Source organism: Emys orbicularis, chromosome 8, assembly GCF_028017835.1.
Source record: "Emys orbicularis isolate rEmyOrb1 chromosome 8, rEmyOrb1.hap1, whole genome shotgun sequence".
NCBI lineage: Eukaryota > Metazoa > Chordata > Testudines > Emydidae > Emys > Emys orbicularis.
Window position 1 is genome coordinate 16,018,343 of NC_088690.1, and position 21,102 is coordinate 16,039,444.

The 21,102-nt window shown below is 46.4% G+C and overlaps 1 protein-coding gene across 1 annotated transcript; it reads right to left on the reverse strand.

The window, feature by feature from the left end:
* Nucleotides 1-2,287: 2,287 nt before the first annotated feature.
* Nucleotides 2,288-12,159, reverse strand: LOC135883111 (cytochrome P450 2J2-like). The gene is made up of 9 exons (XM_065410156.1): nucleotides 11,950-12,159; nucleotides 11,378-11,540; nucleotides 10,473-10,622; nucleotides 9,494-9,654; nucleotides 7,709-7,885; nucleotides 7,274-7,409; nucleotides 6,167-6,354; nucleotides 4,307-4,445; nucleotides 2,288-2,463 (listed from the first exon to the last, which is right to left on the reverse strand). Exons 1-9 carry the CDS (start codon nucleotides 12,157-12,159, stop codon nucleotides 2,288-2,290), a joined length of 1,500 nt encoding a protein of 499 aa, XP_065266228.1.
* Between the last annotated feature and the right edge of the window lie 8,943 nt (nucleotides 12,160-21,102).

The following is a 21,102-nucleotide window of genomic DNA, read 5'->3' on the forward strand; positions in this document are numbered from 1 at the left end:
GTTCAGATACCTTTTCCACATCTTTCTTGTCTGCCATTGCCATGAACTTTACTGTGGCCTTGGCCTGGCCCTTGAGGTGTTCCTCTATGAAGTCCACACGATCTTCTTCAGGTACTCTCAGCACACGCAGAGCTGCCTTCACAGACCTGAACCACTCCTCTACCGTAATGTCTCCTGGTCTTGTCGGGAAGCCACCAAGCTTCACTGATTTAATTTCCAGAAACGCTGCCATGGTGCTGTTGGTAATGTTCCCCCTATAGTGTTGTGTGTCCATATTTTCCCATATGTGTACTACCAATTTGCTGTATTTAAACACACACACACACAGAATCTAAGTTTGAAATGGTTTCATAAGAATATTTACATTTTTAATAAAATAAAATATTTACATTTTTAATAAAATAAGCATCTACTATTGCAAGTGCAGGATAAATGGTCTTTTCATGTAGGCACAGTAGTGGCAGCCAGGAGATATGGACTCTACAGCTGTATACATAGCTTCTTAGATAGGAGTTCTAGAGAAGGGAAAAGTGCTTTTTGTGTTCAGTGGGTGTCGTGTACAGTTACAGCACTGGGACTCTAGTAGGGGATTTTTCTGGATGGTGGGGTTATACTCATGTTGCTGTTAGTGAATCAGTTACAAGGGTCTGTTAGGTGTGCATTGCATTTTGTCATGGGTGCTCAGAACCTGGGCTTGGCGCTCTTTTATCTTGTTAGTACAACTCTGAGTAAACAAATTAGCTATATAAATAACAATACAAACAAGTGCTCTTTATTAACTTTAAAATGTCAGTTATTGGAACTTTTTTGCAGAAAGTTATATTTAAATTTGCAAAAAAATTTAATAACTCCTTTTACTCTTAGAATTTCTTGAGGAATCACTTTTCAAGCATGATAGGGCCAAAATCAAACATTACACAACAAATACTTTTAAATTATTCTTGCAAATACTATCCACATTGCAAAATAAGGGCTATTACTGCTCTTTAACTACATTGATCCTCAGCCAGTTAACAAAATATCTGACCCTCTGAAGTATTTCTAAAGCACCTAAACACCATAAAATAAACACCAAAAGTAAAATTAAGAACCATGGTAAATTTGCCTATGAAACGTCCAGCTCGCCTTCGTTCAACTACATGTGCACTAAACCAACCCCATCAGCAACCCGGCCGTTCCAACTGGAATAGTCCATATGTAAAATTCTGCCCTAGTTCCCTTCCTGGCCCACCATCTAAAGGCCATGAGGTTTCTCAGCAATACTCATGGCAGCAGGGTTGAGCACTAGTACTGTTATATAGGTTAGGAATTCAAATCCCAATGTGGGCAGGTTTTAAAAATGTATTAGTATTAACTTTTTAAAAGATTCAGGAGTTCTCTCACCACAAAAACTTCAGGCAGGAGAGGTGGATAGAATTCTCATCAAAGATCACAGAGGGTGAGAGAACAATGGTGGTTGGCAAGATTCAGAGGCAGCAGGATGCATCTAAAACTGGTTGTCGTTTTTTCAGTAAAAAAAACCTCTTTTTGATAAAAAAAAATCCTGCAGAAATATTTCAATCTCGGTTGAAATTTTTCATTTTTCAAAGAAATTTCATTTTTTAAATTTTGTGTTGGTAGGGAAAATCCCACTTTCTCTCCTGTCTTTAAATTCTCCCTACCCCTCATTAAAAAGTGAGAGAAAAGCTAGTGTTTTTTTCACACCACTGACATTTAAAAAAAAAAACGTTTTGAAAAATTTCCATTGAAAAACTACATAATAATAATAAAATAATTAATGGAGATATCCTATCTCCTAGAACTGGAAGGGACCTTGAAAGGTCATTGAGTCCAGCCCCCTGCCTTCACTAGCAGGACCAAGTTCTGATTTTGCCCCAGATCCCTAAGTGGCCCTCTCAAGGATTGAACTCACAACCCTGGGTTTAACAGGCCAATGCTCAAACCACTGAGCTATCCATCCCCCTCCTTTTTTCCCTTTTTTCAACCTGATTGATATGGGAGTGAGAATTCCTAGGCCATACTGAGTGTGCATGCACACAGACTGGTGTGGCAGGGACACCAGGAAGAGCTGCCGTCATGGTAGGATGTATAACAGCCACAGCCCCTTCCAATATCAGGTTCCCAAATCGTCCAGTTGCTAATATTGGTCCCCTGTTGGGTTATAAGAACGGAGGCAGGCAGGGAAATTTGGAGACATAGTGAACTGCCGATGCAGCCCTATATACAAGCACAGCAAAGCGTAATTATTTTGAGAAATGGGGCAATGATAAAAATTTCCTGGCTTTCCCTATCGAGACAGCGCACAGATCTTGTATGGCTGTGGGCTGAGAATAGCTCCCATTCTGAACTGAAGGCTTAGCTTCACGTCTTTCGGAGCTTGGAATGTGAATTTCTGAAGGAGGGCAGTGAAGAACAGGAACAGCTCTATTCTAGCCAACTGCTCGCCAAGGCAACCGCGCTTTCCTGAAAAGAAGACAGTTGTGCACATCAGCCAGAGGAGTCTTGTCAGAACAGCTAAGGTTTACATTAATTATAACAGTACCTCCGTAATTCCTTCTACTAATAGAAACGATCATGTTTGATAGCTCTTGGATGATCGACCACTTCTCTGCATAGCTGTCGAAGGCCTCATCTACACACATTTTTATACCAGTATAACAATGTCTTCATACTAGTGCCTAATCTCAGTATAGTTTATTCCCCTTCCCATAACTGCATCCACACTAGAAAAGCTGTGATGTTTTAACTTATACTGATTTAAAAAAAAAATCACACCCCTAACTGACAGAAATCTAGGAGGTGTGTATACTAATATAGTTAAAGTGCTACAATTTCTGTGTCTAGCTGGTGTCTTACTTCCCTAACGTTCTCAGCTACACACAGCTGTATTATTTCTTAATTAAAAAGTTTAAATTAATAACATAGGTGAGGTGTAATCTTTTCTTGGCCTATCTTTTCAATGACATAACACAAGGCCTGCTGAACATGAACGCAGGTCTAGTCAGCATTATCACTAAAGAAGGGAGCTGCGTGTCCCTGAATCTACACTGGGTGGGTGTGGTGGGGAATTTCAGCTACGTGAATAACGTAGCTGAAGTAGACATACTTAGACCTGTCTAACTATGGTGTCTTCACTGCAGTGAGTTGACTGCTGCCGCTTGCCCGTTGACTCTGCCTGCGCCTCTCGTGGCGGTGTAGTACAGGAGTCGACGGGAGAGTGCTCGGGGGTCGATTTATCGTGTCTAGACTAGATGCGATAAATTGAACCCCGCTGGATCGATCGCTGTCCACCGATCCGGTGGGTAGTATAGACATACCCTTAGTTACTATATAAACCACTTAAAAAGAGAAAGGTATTACATATTTCCTTAGCCACACACAGCGAATACTAATATTGCTTGTTCTTTTAATTGGCAAGAAAGCCCTGATAGACCTGTATATAAACAAGGCTTGTGCAAACCTGTGAACCCCTGATTCACACGCATTTTTGTTTCAGGAACTTAATGCTAAAGCTCTTATTGATTTAAATTGTGTGGGATCAGCCCTTAATGAGTCCAAGTGATGGAGAATCCACCACATTCTATGGTAAAATGTTCTAGAGGTTGATTGGTTTTTATGAGGGTGCTTCAGGGACCTCCCACACTTTTATCATCTTTACCATGTTTATTCCCCCTGCTGACTCTCCCTACAAGTGAAAAGAAGCGGTAAAAGGTGAGGAGCGCTATTCTTTCTGTCCTCACTCCTACATTCCCAACAAGTGAGGCAGGCTACTTTCTCTTTGTGCCCACCTTAGGATATGTCTACACTGGAGCTAGCGCACTAACATTAGAAGCGTATCCGTGGTGGCGTAAGCGGCTAGCCACCCAAGTATCTTCTGAGGGTCTCGGAAGGGGGTGTACTCAGGATGGCTAGTCCATCCGAGAGCACGCACCACCACGGCTACACTTCTATTTTTAGCGCGCTAGTTAACTCCGAGCTAGCATGGGCTTATCACCCCCACTAAGAAATTACACCTCCATCTCCAGTGTACACATACCCCTAAGGGTAGGAGAGCTGAGGCTGCTCTTTGCTGTTGCTGTGTCGAGCCTTGTTCTAGGAGACATGCCATCTATCTATGAAAAAACTGCACAAGCTGGAACCCCAGCCCTGGGACACAAACTCTGGCCATGATTTTCATTTCTGAGCTTTCCATTTTCCATTGTACCTCTGCCACAAATATATGCTGTGGGGTTTTTCTAAACTGAAAAAGGAGAGAGGCCAAGACTTGGTGCTATAGTGCGAATGGACAGAGTCAGACACATCTCACCTGCAGAGAAGGGCAGGAAACTTTCTCTTTTCTTGAACTGACCATCCTCAAGGAAATGCTTAGGATTAAAAGTATGAGGTGTTTCCCACTCATTCTTGTCAAACAGCACTGATGTCAAATTGGGAATCAAAACGGTGCCCTAAAGAAAGAGAAAGAAAGGAATTTAAACCTTCCCTGATTCCATTTTTAATTGTGACCCGCAAAGAGGCAAAAAAGAAGGGGTCATGTCCTTCAATTTAATCTTTTATGATGTACAAAGAAGGCACAAAAGGATGTTTTTTTCAAAAAGGACAATTTTCCAGCCAGTTCTTTACCTTAAATTTATCTAGAATTTCAAATCTGGCTTTCCCTGGTTTTGCTGGCCTCTCTGGAGGTCCCAGAGAGAGACGAATGGGAGCCATCACAGACTTTAGATGAAGGAGCGGGCTGTTAATCTTTGAAGAAAGAGAGCTTTTCTTCCAACTGATTTTTTAGAATTTGAGTTAAACAGGTGTTAATATCACAACAGACAAACAAACCAAAAATGGACACCAGTCTGACTAAAAATCACTTCCCATCTCAACTAAACAGGTTCATTTCCTTCACAGGTGTGATGTTATACACCTACGAGTTCTCCTGCATCTCCTAGGAAAAACAGGGTAGGCAAGGTTGAATTTCTAATAGAAAAAACAAGGAGAAAAAATAGAAACTCTCAGGCATTCTTTATACAGCATAAAGTATCAAAAAGGAGCACAACCCATCCACCCACCATTCTTTTTTAAGGGCCAGATTTTCAGGGATGTGGTGGCTGTTGGTCTCAAATGATGTATATGTGTGAAGTATATACCTATAGGCAAATCCAGCAAGTGCTCCTGCAAACTAACACTCGTGTGCGCTAAAGTTCTTTTTTGCACTCCTAATTGCTATCTGCAGATATAATGCACTCTCCCCCTGCTACTGTGTACAAATATTTCCCGTAAGTTATATTAATGAAGGGTTACTGTCAGCAGAATGGAAGGTTGCCACAGGCAATGGTCTCCTGCGGCACACTTGCTGGTAGAATGGTCCTCTGCCTGCCTGAGCTCCAGAATGAGCTCACTGCTCTTGAGCCTGGGTTTGTCCCCATTTCACTGAGGATCAGTCCACAAGCTGGAGAAGAAGAATGCGCCCAAGTGTTAGGACCTGAGGAGACTTTCCGCTGAACATACTCCGGGAACGCTGGGGTAGGAATTCCAGCCTGCTCCCTTCCATGGGGAGAAATTGTGGCTCAGCAGCATGGTTAGGTAGAGTCAGAAATGCTGCAGCTTGACACGAAAGCAGTTCAGAATTCTGGAGCTGCTGAAGATGAGATACGCCCCACCCGTAAAAAAAAGCAGCCACTTCCATCTGCAGACACCAAGACCCAGACCCTCAAAGGTATTTAGGCATGTAACTCCCATTGATTTCCAAAAGACTTAGGTGCCTAAATACCTCTGCGTCAAAGAACCTGGCTGATCTTTCATGAATCAATAGCCACAGTGGTGATCTTCTCCTGGACCTAATTCTTAGTCCTCCTTTTACTATGGTTTCATGCAATTAAAAATAAATAACTTACATCTCGTTTTATGAAGATAGACTGCAAAAGTCTTATCTAGATTTCAACTTCTCCAAAGAATGTGAGCACCCAAGGTTTTGGTTAAGGAATTTTAGCCCAATATAGAAATAGGGGCCACCTGTAAAATGCAGCTCCGGATCTGGGTTGATTCCCAAAACGGGTTCAGATCCAGAATTCGGTCCTCCTGGGTGTGAAGGTGTTTCAATCTGGGACTTTGGTTTGGGCTGATCTCTATTAATCTCTTAAACCAAGATTAGAAGTGAAAACTACATTTCCTTCCAGCTTACTTTTGGCACATAGAATCCGGCCAGTGTTGTGTCACTAGTTGCCATTCTGAAAACACTGAAAGGCAAGATGTTGCTTATCCTTTGCACTTCATGAATAACTGCATTGGTGTATGGCATATTGTCCCTGTCGTCCATGGCTGGCTGGCGAGACAGGCCAATCACTGCGTCAATCTCCGCTTGCACTCTCTCTATGAAAAGAGCAGAGTTCACCATTGGTACAAGAATAAACAAAAGGCTTAAATTGTGCAGAGTTTAGAGTTCATTGATTTTAAGGCTATATCTAATAAAGCTCAATTCAAACATTGGAAACAGCATCAGTGATCAATGTAGAGATCTGAACATACAAATACGAAGACAAGAGGCGTTTACTCCACTTCTCAAAATCAAATGTAAAGGCATTATCAATACGTATTTTGTCCCTGTTCAAAATAGAAAAGTCATTTACTGGTCTGACCCAAGAGATATCTGAGCATGAAAATATTTATCTGCTGTTTTTTTCTGTCTGGCAAGACTCTCACATTTTTGGGCACACGGATCTTTCAGCAGTTTGCCAAGACTCCAAGGACTGCACATATTTTGCATTAAATGAAGCAGATTATATCTGCCATTATTTTCAACACAGGTCCCCCTTGTAGCCTCCATGGGTAACATCTCAAGGCTGAAGAGGACATTGACCATGGACCACCTTTTAAAACTCCACAAGCCACATTTACAGGTACATAGGGATTAAATCGTTTCCCCAATGTCACACAGGAAGTCTGAGGCAGAGCCTGGATTAGGACTTGGATATCCTGAGTCCCAGTCCTGTTAATTAGAAACAAGGCCAGCTTCCTCTTTAATCAAGGGTATTGCAGCTGTGGATTGCACTCCTGGCCCTTGCACTAGTTGGTGGAGGTGTAACTGAGGGCAAAGAAAAAGAAACCATTCCAATAAAAGAAAGGGTTTCTGAATGGGGAAAAATGATTACTGTGGGAAGAAAGCACATTTGCACAGAGATTTCATAAATCAACATTCTGAGTTCTGTGAAAAGTCCCCGATGTGGCACGGTTTAAGGGTAGAAATTCAAGAGCTATTAAGAGATTAGAAATATAAACCATTACCATTTACCTTGAACGTCAGGATATAGGGCCATGTACAGCAGAGCCCAGCGGATGGTTGTAGACGATGTCTCAGTTCCAGCAAAAAAAAGATCCAGTGTGGAAAATGCGAGATTTTCTTCATGGAAACTAGGGTCGGCATCGGCCTTAGAACAAAGATATATGTGGGTGGGACTACAACAATATTTATTAGTATTATACAAAGCCATGGAAACATCATTCCAGGCTCAATTCTGCAAGGTGCTGGGTGCCCTGAATTTCCAAACATGTGCTTAAAGGCTTTGCTGAATCAGTTCCAGCCTACCTGGGGTTTCTAACTGTTAACTAATGGAGGGTCAGATGCTCAGACAACTCAATTGGTGAGCCCTGTTACTGTCATTCTACTTCTAATTTTTAAAACAAAAAAATGGTTTGTTCCTGTTCACTTTGTTCTTTGCTCTCTTACCTTTGCTATTTCCTTCAGATAACAGTCAATGAAGTCTCTGGGTTCAGATGGATTCCAGTCCTCTTTGTGCTTTGCAACCATTTCGCACACAAAACACTTCAGTTTTTCCCAGTTTTTAAAAATGGTATGATGGGGTCCAGGTATCCGCTTCATTATGGTGGGGAAGGCGTGATACAGCTTTTGACATATAAACAGAACACAATATGTTTTAGCCTAGTTTTAGAAAAAGGCATCTTGCGGTTAAATACACCCACGTGCATTCTGCTGAAGACACCGCGTTTATTAAACCACATTAATACATAATTGTATTATGGATGTGCTCAGAGCCCTCAACTAAAGATCAGGACCCAAGTGTGGTAGGCACTTTACATATACATAACAGTCAGCCCTGACCAGAGGAGCCTAGAATTCTAAGAGACAGAATAGGCAGAGGATGAGAGAAAGGAAATATCTCCATTTTACAGAGTGAGAACTGAGGCAGAGAGAGATTAAGTGACTTGGCCAAGACCGCACAGGCATCTGTTACAGAGCCAGAAAGTGAAGTTAGGTGTCCTGAGTCCCAGTGCAGCGTTTTAACCACAAGCCCATTCTTTCTTGTTAAGATATGCACTGTCTTCTCTCAGCCCGCTGCTGTGACTGCTGGTCTGGTCGCCAGCTCCTGCTCCTATTGCTTTGGTGCCCCCTACAGGACAATGAGCTGTATTGCCTGAGGCAGTGCAGTAGCAGCCACTTCAGATGGCTGAATGGCCACCCTGCTAACGATTCACTGATTTACAAGTGAGGAAGGATATAAAGGTCACAACGTCAGAATCTGGCCTCACATTCTGACACATGATGTTGATAATATTGATGTTACCACAGTTTTTATTGGAGATTAGACTTTGGTATTGGAGGGTTTGTAAAACACATGGAGACTGCCTGGTCCCAGCCCCATGAGCAGATAGACGCAGGCACTGTGTTTTGCCTCTCAACATGACCGCTGCTGCAGTAGCAGGATTATGTCTCATCTCACCCACTACGCTGTGCTGAACTGGGAGGTAACAAGAGGAGAAAGGTCCAACAAGCTTTGGGTAACAATGTTGTGTCCCTGGAAACCATGATTGCCCCTCTTTTCAGGGCCTGTGTCAGTGAGCCATCACCATTACGAAACACAGTGATTTGTCCCTGCAAACGGGGCCACCTGAAGACGCTGCCAGCTGGACGAGCCCTTGTCCTTGATGGGAGGTTGGCCTTTCCTCCGGGGGTCACCTCCCACCAAGCCTGTTGCGTAATGACACCCTGCCATCCTCACTGCCGCAAGAGTATCCAGAGGATCTACCCCTGCCACACAGATCCTTGAGCCAACCCTCCCCTGAGCACAGAGTCCAATGCACAGTGTGACAGCAAGGAAGGGAGTTGCTTGGCAGCAGCGAGGATTTGGCACCTTTTCTTCTTCCTGTCTCCTATGCACACCTCTCTGATGCCCACTGAAACAGCCCACTGGGTTGTCAGCCGCATTAGAGATCATGCTAAGTGCCTGTGGGGTTGCGGCACTGGTAAACAGAAGTCAGGTTTGAGAATGTAGCAGGATACCTTCATGGGGGCCAGGTGAAAGAGACTAGCCAGAGGGGGAACTGAGGCGGAGAGAGATTTGTTGGAGAAAATGAGAGCATGGATGCCCCAGTCAGGCTATGGTAGAAGTGAATCTGGAACAACACTGTCACACTCAGCCCTGCTTCCAATGAAACTGCTCGGGGTTTTGCCATTGATTTCATATGTTTAAAGTCAAAATCAAACAAGCTCTACCTGGCTCCAAATAGTTCCCTGGAGGTAAAAAGTCTCATCAATCAACCGCAGTAACTTCTGGAAGTGACTATCATGATATTCAAACCGGTCCCCAAAAGTGATGGAACAGATTATGTTGGAAACAGCATTATTAATTTTAAAGTGAGGGTCAAAAGGTTGCCCTGGAAAAGAAAAGGGGAGAAATCGGTGTTCTTCTGGTTTCTTGGAAAAGCGGAAGAAAGTTGTTGACAGACAAACTATTTGATATCAGAGCAGTAGCCGCGTTAGTCTGGGTCTGTAAAAAGCAACAAAGAGTCCTGTGGCACCTTATAGACTAACAGATGTATTGGAGCATAAGCTTTCGTGGGTGAATACTATTTGATGTGTATGAAATCCATGAATAAAACCTGAACATATGAATATATCACACACTCCCGCACACACTCATACATATCCCTTGAAAAACTGTTAAACACATAGATGGGATGAGCTGCATTTTGATGCATGCAGCATATCAAAACTACCAGTTCAAGTCAGTTTTTGCTATGTATAGAGACATTAGTATTTTTTCACACATGTCTCTGCCTTTGTTATAGTGTAGGGAGGTTTTACATATATGTGATTTGGAACCACTTTCTCTCCATGGTCATTAATCTTGGCAATGAACGCTTTTGTGGGACTGTTTTGTAAATTTGTGTGGCTACATGGAGGCTGAAGGCAAGCTGACGACTCAGCATTTAGTGCCATTACTGACCGATGATAAAACATGAATCCCAAACACCAGCAAATTTTTGGATCTGTATCCAGATCTGAACTATGGCATCAAGGTGCATATACGCCTAATGGGCTAAGCCAAATCCCTCATCTGAACTGAGCGTTAGGAAAGATCTGGATTCAAACATCATGTTTCAGGCACATCTTTGTTATTTCACATTCATTGCCAAACAAGAGCCACAATTTTTGATAGAACAATTAAAGTGACATTATCTCTAGTTCTAACCTTTTTCTTCCTCAATTGCATCTGTGAGGTATCTGCTCTCCTCCTGTATTCGTTCTTCTAAGCTCCTCTTCCCTAGGCCAAAGTTTCTTAGAGTTGATAAAGCAAATCTTCTTTGTTGTTTCCAGCTATGTCCATTAGAGGTGACTAATCCTGGGGGGAAGGGGGGGGATGGTGAAAAATGACACCTGGTATATTGTAATGGTCATTAGAAGATTAGAAAACTTTAATACTCCTTTCCTTCTTCAAGTTTAAGCGAGGCCTGGCTATCTTTCCACAGGATATTTTCTTCTTCACTGTTATATCAGAATTCCTGGGCTCTAGCAATGATGGAGTCATGTCCAACATGCAGAAGGTACATTTTTACAGAAAGTGTATACAGCTAAGGCTGAAGGAAGTAGGCCGCAATGCCGACCACAAATAAAGTTGGAAGATGCTATTTTGAGGGATTTCAGAAATCTAAATCCTCCCATACTGACTCTTGCTGAAGGAAAACTTGCAAGGGACCATCCAGGATGAAAGTCCATTCTACAGGCCATCACAGCTAAATGGTAGCCATGAGACTCTGCTGCTGCTGTCGCCAGGGATATGGCAGTTGGGATGTGAACATGAGAAGTCAATGAGACATGAGCACATGTGTAAGTATTTGCAGAATTGAGGAAGTTACTAAGGCCCAGATCCTCAAAGGTATTTAGGTGCCAAACTTCCATTGATTTTACTAGAAGTTAGGCACCTAAACACCTTTGAGGATCTGGGCCTAAGTTACTACCCCAGAGCAGACGTCAATGAGACTGTTCATGTGCATAAAGTGAAGCCCATTTGTAAGTGTTTGGAGGATCTGTGCGTTGATTATTATTAAAATGTTACCTCGGAAATATTTGAAGAAAAAGATAAGAAAAGAAACTCACCAAATGTACCAAAGATTTCGTAGATAAGAGGAATTTGCGGGCGATCAAGAAAGTATTCACCCTGATGGACAAGCACTTCCTTCACCAGCTGGAATCCATTTACAAACACAGCTGTCTGGCTACCAAACTGCATGTTGAAAATGTTGCCATATTTTCCAGAAAGCTGGAAAAAAAGAGCATGTGGTTTAGTTCATATTTAATTGGTTTGCTAACCAGAACTGAAGCCTATGTAATGACTTCTTACTTTTTTTACAATTATTATTATTCATTATTTGTACTACAATAGCAGTCAAGGGGCCAAAAGAGCTCACAAGTGGATATAACAGGTGGATGAAGCATATAAATGGGGACAAAAATGAGTGTAGAGATGGCTCTAATTTATGTCCGGGGCCAGAGCAGCACCAGGACAACCCCAAGGTCATGGCAGTGCAGAGGTGGTGCCATCAAGAGCTGTGCCATACATTCTTCAGGCGCAGCTGAGGGTCTGATCCAGCGTCTCTCTCACCCACTATTCCCTGGTAAAAAAAGCTCTTGGAAACAGAACTCCTATACTTGCCCCTGACCCTACTTACCTTCTCTACAGCCCTATGGGGCTGTTTGAAATCCAGATGGAGCACGTGGCCCAGGAAGGGCAGGGGCAAAGGTCCTGGAGGGAAATTCTTCGGCTGTCTCCTTTTCATGCAGTCAGCAAACAGCAGGAACAGGCCTAAGAACACGGCCAGTGTCTGAAAGGGCATATTCTGCCAGAGCCACATTAACCCAGGGACAGTCTGCAGCGGCATCTTCCCCGGCCAGGTGCACCCCTGCAGCTGGAAGAGGGAGGAGTGACTGGGGTAGAGGGAAACCTGATAGCAGCAGGCAGGCACAGCCCTGCCCATCCACTTGCTGCTGACGCTGGCGGAGGACAAAGTTTACAAGCAAAATTAACACACCCTCAAATAGCTACACAAGAGCTTTCGATGCCAGAGTCCTAACCCGGAAACCCTGCTAGGGCCCCCTCTCCTGGTTCCTTCAGCTCATTGGCAAAGATTTGTCAGATTTTTCCTCTGTGTAAGGAGATTGTTGTCCCCTTACTAAAACTCAGTGGGGGTGTTCTGTTTGGCTAGCTCCCAGTACCAAAGGAAAGTGGAAGGGTGTATGGGAAATCAGGTTCCTGAGACTGACAGTCCCCAGGAACAATGGGGAGAGGCCCATGCTTCAGGTCAGCCTGACTGACAGGGCGGGCAGGCTAATCAGGGATTCAGGAAGCCAGGGGGTCCCGTCCTCGGTGTGAGCTGGAATTGCCTGGGTCAGACAGAGTGGGGCCGAGCTAAGCAGAAAGGATGGGGCCTAAGCTGAGCTGGGGAGCAGAGCCCGGCCAGCCAGAGGGGCCAGAAAAGCATCCTAAGAAGCAGGTCAGTGCTGGGAGCAGAGCCACCGAAGCAGCCCACAGAGCAGACCTGTGCTGGGAGCAGAGCTGTAGCAACCAGAGCCAGAGGAACAGCCCAGGGAGCTGGAGGCAGAGCAGCAGCAGAGCTGAGGCAAAGTGGAGCTGGAGCTGAGGCTGGAGCAGTCCGGAGCTGGGTGCAATGAGAACCTGGGGAGAGTGAGGGGGACCCTGGGCAGTGGGCCCAGTGCAGGGAGATGCCCCCAGCCAAGAGGCTCTGCAGGCCAGACTTGGAGGGGGATCGTAACCCCGACGGGGCAGAGACGACGCTGGGAAGAAGGTTTCTGCCACTTAAACCCTGAGGGAGTGTGGCCACTGCCAGAACAAGTGTCCGACCCGCAGCATCCCTGCAACACAGCCAGGGCCTGAGAAGGCGGCCAGGGACTTGTGAGGAACAGACTAGGGTTACCATATGTCCGGGTTTCCCCGGACATGTCCGGCTTTTGGGTCTTTAAATAGCCGTCCGGGGGGAATTTGTAAAAAGCTAAAGATGTCTGGGATTTCCCCCCGGACGGCTATTTAAAGACCCAAAAGCGCTGACAGGGCAGCCGCGCTGGGGGAACCGTGGCAAGCCGGCGCCACTCATCTTTCCTCCCTGGGGCAGCGCGCAGCTGAGAGCTCCCGGCGCTGCGGTGTCAGCCCACGGGGCCCACCGCCGCCCAGCCGGCAGGAGCCTGCAGAGCGCAGCCCTGCCCCTGCCCCGGCATACAGAGAGGCAGCGAGGAGGTCTCGCTCCCCTGCGTGCTGCAGCGGGGCGGGGCCTGTAGACTCGGGCAGAGAGACACTCCCCCCCCTTCCCTGCCCCCCTCGACCCGACCCAACCGTAGGAAGGAGCCAGAGGGACTGGGAGGGACCTGCCTGCTGGATGCTTCCTGGGAGCCGCTCCAGGTAAGCACTGCTGGGCTCACCTGGCCCCCTGACAGGTCCCTCTGGGGGGGGCTCCCCTCAGCCCCACTGCCCTCAGGCCCCACCCTGACCCTGTTCCCTCAGCCTACCCCGCAGTCCCCCCTGTGCCCCCACCCTCAATCTACTGCCCTCAGCCCCCTTGACCCTGTTCCCTCTGCCTCCCCCACAGTCCCTCCCCTCCCCCGATCATCTCACCCGACCCACTGCCCTCAGCCCCCACCCTGACCCTGTTCCCTCAGCCTCCCCCGCAGTCCCTCCTGTGCCCCCCACCCTCAATCCACTGCCCTCAGCCCCCCGACCCTGTTCCCTCTGCCTCCCCCACAGCCCCTCCCCTCCCCACGATCATCTCACCCGACCCACTGCCCTCAGCCCCCACCCTGACCCTGTTCCCTCAGCCTCCCCCGCAGTGTCACCCTTGTGCCCCCACCCTCAATCCACTGCCCTCAGCCCCCTTGACCCTGTTCCCTCTGCCTCCCCCACAGTCCCTCCCCTCCCCCGATCATCTCACCCGACCCACTGCCCTCAGCCCCCACCCTGACCCTGTTCCCTCAGCCTCCCCCGCAGTCCCTCCTGTGCCCCCCACCCTCAATCCACTGCCCTCAGCCCCCCGACCCTGTTCCCTCTGCCTCCCCCACAGCCCCTCCCCTCCCCACGATCATCTCACCCGACCCACTGCCCTCAGCCCCCACCCTGACCCTGTTCCCTCAGCCTCCCCCGCAGTGTCACCCTTGTGCCCCCACCCTCAATCCACTGCCCTAAGCCCCCCGACCCTGTTCCCTCTGCCTCCCCCACAGTTCCTCCCCTCCCCCCGATCATCTCACCCGACCCACTGCCCTCAGCCCCCACCCTGGCCCTGTTCCCTCAGCCTCCCCCACAGTGTCCCCCCTGTGCCCTTCACCCTCAATCCACTGCCCTCAGCCCCCCTGACCCTGTTCCCTCTGCCTCTCCCACAGTCCCTCCCCTCTCCCCGATCATCTCACCTGACCCACTGCCCTCAGCCCCCACCCTGACCCTGTTCCCTCAGCCTCCCCCGCAGTGTCCCCCCTGTGCCCCCCACCCTCAATCCACTGCCCTCAGCCCCCCTGAACCTGTTCCCTCTGCCTCCCCCACAGTCCCTCCCCTCCCCCCCCGATCATCTCACCCGACCCACTGCCCTCAGCCCCCACCCTGACCCTGTTCCCTCAGCCTCCCCTGCAGTTCCCCCTGTACCTCCCACCCCGAACCCACTGCCCTCAGTCCCTGCCCCCGTTCCAACAGCCTCCCCCACAGTCCCCCTGCTCCCCCCAACCCACTGGCCTCAGCCTTGCCCTACACCAAATCTCTTCTTCAGCCTCCCCTGTCATCCCACCCCCATCACTCCCCCTGCTGTCCCACCCCCTCAACTTCCCCCCATTCCAGTCTTGCTCCCCTCTGTCTCATCCCCTCCAGACCCTGTCCCTCTCCCCAACCCCCCGACCCTCCCCAGCCCAGCCCCATTGTCTCCCCCGCCTCACCCCACCCCACTCTACACAGCTCTCTATACCCTGTTCCATTCATGCTCCCCTCAGCCCCCTACCCTACTCCCCCCATCCCAGTCCTGTCCCATCCCCCTCAGACCCCCCACCCCCAGTCCCAGTCCTGTCCCCCTCAGTTTCTCCACCCTGCTTCCCCCGGTCCATCCCCACACACCCACCGACTCCCTCGACCTCCCTCCCCCCAATCCCACTGCCTGGACCCACCCCCGTCCCACTCAGGACATGCATGAAAAAGAAGCAATGGGCTTAAATTGTAGCAAGGGAGATTTGGGTTAGACATTAGGAAAAACTTCCTAACTGTAAAGGTAGTTAAGCACTGGACAAATTACCTAGAGAGGTTATGGAATAGCAGTCATGGGAGTTTTTTAAGAGGTTAGACAAACACCTGTCAAGGATGGTCTAGTTGTTATTACTCAGTCCTGCCTCAGCGCAGGGTTTTGACTAGATGACCTGTTAATGTCCCTTCCAGTTCTACATTTCTGTGATTCACACTGAATTGCCTTGTGCCACTGTCTAGTAGTAGTGGCACACAGTTCTCTGACATGCAGGTTTATAAAATTGTAGTTAATATACAGTTTAGAGCATAGCAATTTTAAAGCTCTGCATGTTCAGACCAACTGAGCTGAAAATTGTGATCTTGTATTCAAAACTATTAAGATGTGGGCTGAAATAAAATCAGCATGAATTGCTCAACAATATCAATGGAATCAGCATTGCGCTGCTATATATTGTAAAACATTACAGTGAAATCTTGCAAGTATTACATAGCACGCCGCCTTGCCCAAGTGGTAACTAAGCATAACATTTTCCTGTTTCAACATTCTTATCTTGTATCCCTCCTAGAAGTTTTTTTTTTTTTCAAACACTGAATGCTGCTAAGTTATGAGTTTTAACAGGTTTTTTTTCTTTTAAACCACAGCACTGAATGTTATTCTAAAATTGTTTTCCAAATATTCTTAAACTCCTAGTTTATCCCCTGCTGATGTTCATTGTGAAAAGTATCGCAGGTCTAATAATAATATTTGGCACTTTTGTAATTCACTGTCCAACATGCGTTTTGTGCCCTCCTCTGGTGGATTTTTAGAGGATAACCAGCTAAGGGAGTTATAGCTTGAACTCAAGTAGTAGAAGCTCATGCTTTTAAGTCTGTATGGCTCGGGTTCAATCTTTGGTGACTAGCTATGATGGAGGTTACTACACTTATAATCCCTTTAATCAGAAGTTCTGAATATGCTTTGTTGTAGGCAGAACTAGCCTATAGTTAAGCAACCGAAAATTTAGAATGGGAAGTGTTGAAATGTTGGGAAGCCTTATAATTTTGCCAATCTGGAACGAACATCCCATCTGAGGGATGGGGGCGGGGAGAGAGGAGAGTGAGACAGGACCAGGAAACTGGGACAAGGAATCCAGAGCGGTAGTGGGGGGCAGTTGAAATCAGATGAGGAGCTGGGTCGGGTTAGACAGAAATAGGATAGACATAGACTGGAGGGGACGGGGAAGAAGGGTCTTTGACTACTCAAGACCACTCTGTTCTCTGAACGTTTGATTCGCGGGAAGCAGGAGAGGGGGAGGAGCAGGGGGCGGAGCGTTCAGGGGAGGGGGCGGAGTCAGGGCGGGGACTTTGGGGAAGGGGCGGAGTTGGGGCAGGGGCGGAGTTGAGGCGGGGCCGGGTCCCCTTGGAGTGTCCTCTTTTTCCAGGACTGCAATATGGTAACCCTAGAACAGACTGAATTTCCCTCACATTCCAGATAAGCTGCTTGTGATGTCCCCGTGCCACAGAGCGGGGTTGTGTATTTTTTCCTTTAACCTTTCCCATGTTTTTCTTATTTTTAAAATTGATTGCTGTTTAATAAATTGTATTTGCTTTGTACTGTATGTAATGATCAGTGGGTCAGGGAAGCATCCAGTGCAGAGAGAGCACCCCGGAGTGGGGATACCCTAGTCCCTGCCCTAAGTGATCACAACAAGGTTGGGGGTCGAGCCCCCCAGGAATCCTGGTCCCAGCCTTGTTGGGGTTACAAGGACTCTGCCACACAGTAGAGTGGAAGGGGAGCCCTCGCGGGCAGGCCTCTGGGTAAAGGAAGTGGGAGTGAGGACTCAGATCCTTTCGCTAGCCCATTTCTCCTGGGTTGTGTATAAGCCAGGAAAGTTCCCCATAATAGCAGGACCATTCCCCCGCTTACATAATTGGTGTCACAAACAGGATCCTATCCACAGGGTCCACCCCATTGGTTTACTGGTTGAGTTCTGGTAGCACTGTCCAGGCCTGGTCGAGAACTCTACCATGGCTGGAATTGAAGAACTACAGGCCCAGTTTGCTGAACTTCAGCGCAGATTATCAGACCAAGCTGAGGCATTACAACAAGCTAGAACAGAACAGAGAGAAGCCTTATCACTGGCTAAGGCAGTAATAGACCAACAGGCAGCAGAAGCTAAGAAACCCCCTACTATTTATGTCCCATGGGAGCAGAAGGTCACTGAGTTTGGTGGCTTCCCGACAAGACCAGGAGACATACAGTAGAGGAGTGGATCAGGTCTGTAAAGGCAGCTCTGCATGTGCTGAGAGTACCTGAAGAAGATCGTGTGGACTTCATAGAGGAACACCTCAAGGGCCAGGCCAAGGCCACAGTAAAGTTCATGGCAATGGCAGACAAGAAAGATGTGGAAAAGGTATTTGAACTCCTCCTAGAAGTGTATGGAGACAAGGTACCTCAGGCTTTAGGTGGCAGGACCCTTCTTCCCAGCGTTGCCCCTGCCCAGTCGGGGTTACCCCTCCAAGTCTGGCCTGCAGGGCCTCTTGGCTGGGAGCATCTCCCTGCGTTGGGCCCACTGCCCAGGGTCCCCGTTGCTCTCCCCAGCTGCTCATCGCACCAGGCTCCGGACTCCTCCAGCTCCACCACTCTGCCTCAGCTCCAGCTCCACTCTGCCTCAGCATCGACCTTCCCCTTTCTTTTGGTACTGGGAGCTAGCCAACCAACACCCCCCCACTGACTTTACAGTAGTCCCCTTACACTAGTTATAATTTCTCATTTTCTCCTAGTTCTTTTTAAAAAATCAATTACAGATTCCCTCCTGCCGTATCCTCTGTCGTGAAAAATATCCAGTAAAACCAGATTTTCTACAAATCTGATAGTCAGGAACGCAAACGATCTTTTTTCAATAGGTGATAAATGTTTTGAAAGCATCATTTTTATTGCAATTAGTGTTTTGATGGCTTACGTTCGAGCCTGATGCTGCGCACTCTGAGCAATCAACTCCCATTGTCCTCCATGACGAGGTTTTTTTTCTTTTTTGGCTTCCATCACCAAAGTATTGGGGCACTTTGTAATTATACATTTACTGGCCATTTCATTTAAAAATGTAGGCCCCAGGCCTGCAATCAGATCAAAGATGGGGCCACAGTGATTATGTTACCTTATTATAATTGAACATACCAATTGCAGTAGTGCCAAGAGGCCAATCAGATGGGGGCCAGTTGCACTAGCTGCTCTACAAACACATAGTAAATGACAGTCCCTGCCCCAAAAAGCTTGCAGTAAAAGGCGGCAGTTCAGGAAACGAGCCCTCCTCAGAAACGGTCCTTAAGCACGTGCTTAACTTTAAGCACGTGCTTAAGTCCACTGAAATCAATTAAGTATGTGCTTAAAGCTAAACAAGTGTGTAACTCCTTTCCTGAAGCAGGGTCTAGAAGCCCAACCAGCTAAGGAGCTTCAGTGATTTAATTTCCAGAAATGCTGCCATGGTGCTATTGGTAATTTCCCCCGTATATTGTTGTGCGTCCATAGTCTCCAATATGTGTTCTACTCTGCCCTCTGGAATACACAGCAATTTGCTGTATTTAAAAACACACACACACACACACAGAATCTAACTTTGAAATGGTTTCATAAGAATATTTACATTTTTAAAAAGTGGACACAGGGCCAGATGAGCAAAGCGAGCACAAGCTGGCTTCCATTTGAGTGCAATGCTACGTTGCACATTCACTTTTGGAAAACTAGTACCTGTGTGTGCAATACAGAGCCTCTACACACACAGACTGGACAAATGGTTGGGTAGGTGTCAATTGCACCACTTCTGGCCACGCAACTGTTTCTGAGCAGCTGGGGAAATTTGGCACATGGTGGGTGCCACCTTTAATTAAGAGCCAAACACAGGAGAGTGGATCCGTTGATTTCAAAGGGCTTACTCACGTGACTAACCATTCAACAAAGTCAGTGAGAAGCTTAAAAATCTAACCCTAAATGTTTGGATTTTTTTTTTAAATGATTTTTTCCTGTTATCAACAGCTTTTTTTAAAAAAAGAAAAAGTTAAATCAATTCTTCTTTGCTATGAAATTTAATGAGAACGCTAAGGACTATTTTATTTCCCTGGTGTAAAGACACACTGTGGGCCTGATCTGCAATGGGACTACTCACATGAGTAAAACTCACACGTTTAAGCCTTTACAGGATCAGACCGTTACATTTCAAAACTTTTTCTTCTTCTTGTAATTGGTTCTCTGTCTTTGCCTATGAGTGATGTCAAGAAGGAAAAGTTATAGTAATGTGCTGGTTCAGTGTTTGAAATAGGAAATGAAATAGACCAGATTTTGCATTATGGGCTACATTGGGCCTCAAACAAATTGTGTGCATGTATCATAGGTAAGGTTGCCATCTGGATGGTTTTTAATCGACCTGGCTGGTATTTGTAGTGCCTTTGTGATTAAAAGATTTAATCTGCCATTTGTGTTTTCATGTCATATTGCTCTACAATTCACACCCCTGTAGTCTGCACTGCGGTGATGTGTTAGGATAAGGTAAGACACATGATCAAAATAACCTAAAAATACACATACATGCATGTGTGTGTGTACACTGTGTTTCTCTAAAACATTTTAGTAATAATTAGCCATAGTCAGCACTAGGGAAAACTATTGTTCCTCACCAGCCTCCCATCTGGTTCAGGGGTAGGCTGATGAGGTTTTGGAGCAGAATAAATGGGAAAAGCACGATGCAACTTGACTGGGGAAGAAAAATGTCCTGAACTCTAATGCCATTCCACTGACCATGGGTTTTTAGCAGGTGGTTGAGCAGGGGTTGAGGGGAACTGGTGAAAATGGCTGGCTTCATGAACCACCATTCACTGAAATCTGATGCTATTTCAGAACGTCTAACAACCTTATGAGAGACAATAGGCACAAGCACACGCAAACATTCCCACACACAAGCGATAGGGGGGAAAAAGAAGGAGCCAAAGGGATATTGCTTTTCAAATAATGGTGATTATATTTACTTGAACTAAGCATCTACTATTGCAAGTGCAGGATAAATGGTCTTTTCATGTAGGCACAGTAGTGGGAGCCAGGAGATATGGACTCTACAGCTGTATACATAGCTTCTTAGATAGGAGATCTAGAGAAGGGAAAAGTGCTTTTTGTGTTCAGGGGGTGTCGTGTACAGTGACAGCACTGGGACTCTAGTAGGGGATTTTTCGGGATGGTGGGGTTATACTCATGTTGCTGTTAGCATAAGGCTCTCAGTGAATCAGTTACAAGGGTCTGTTAGGTGTGCATTGCATTTTGTCATGGGTGCTCAGAACCTGGGCTTGGTGCTCTTTTATCTTGTTAGTACAACTCTCAGTAAACAAATTAGCTATGAAAATAATACAAAGAAGTGCTTTTTATTAACTTTAAAATGTCAGTTATTGGAAGTTTTTTGCAGAAAGTTATTTTTAAATTAAAAAAAAATTAATAACTCCTTTTACTCTTAGAATTTCTTGAGGAATCACTTTTCAAGAATGGTAGGACCAAAATCCAACATTGCTCAACAAATACTTTTAAATTACCCCTGAAAATACTATCCACATTGCAAAATAAGGGCTGTAACTGTTCTTTAGC

Coding starts and splice junctions, on each gene's coding strand:
- LOC135883111 (XM_065410156.1), bottom strand. CDS start 12,159: ATGCCGCTGCAGACTGTCCCTGGGTTAATGTGGCTCTGGCAGAATATG. Junction 9,655..10,472: donor TGCAATTGAGGAAGAAAAAG/GTTAGAACTAGA, acceptor TTTCTTTTCCAG/GGCAACCTTTTGACCCTCAC. Junction 6,355..7,273: donor CCTATATCCTGACGTTCAAG/GTAAATGGTAAT, acceptor CTCTTTTCATAG/AGAGAGTGCAAGCGGAGATT.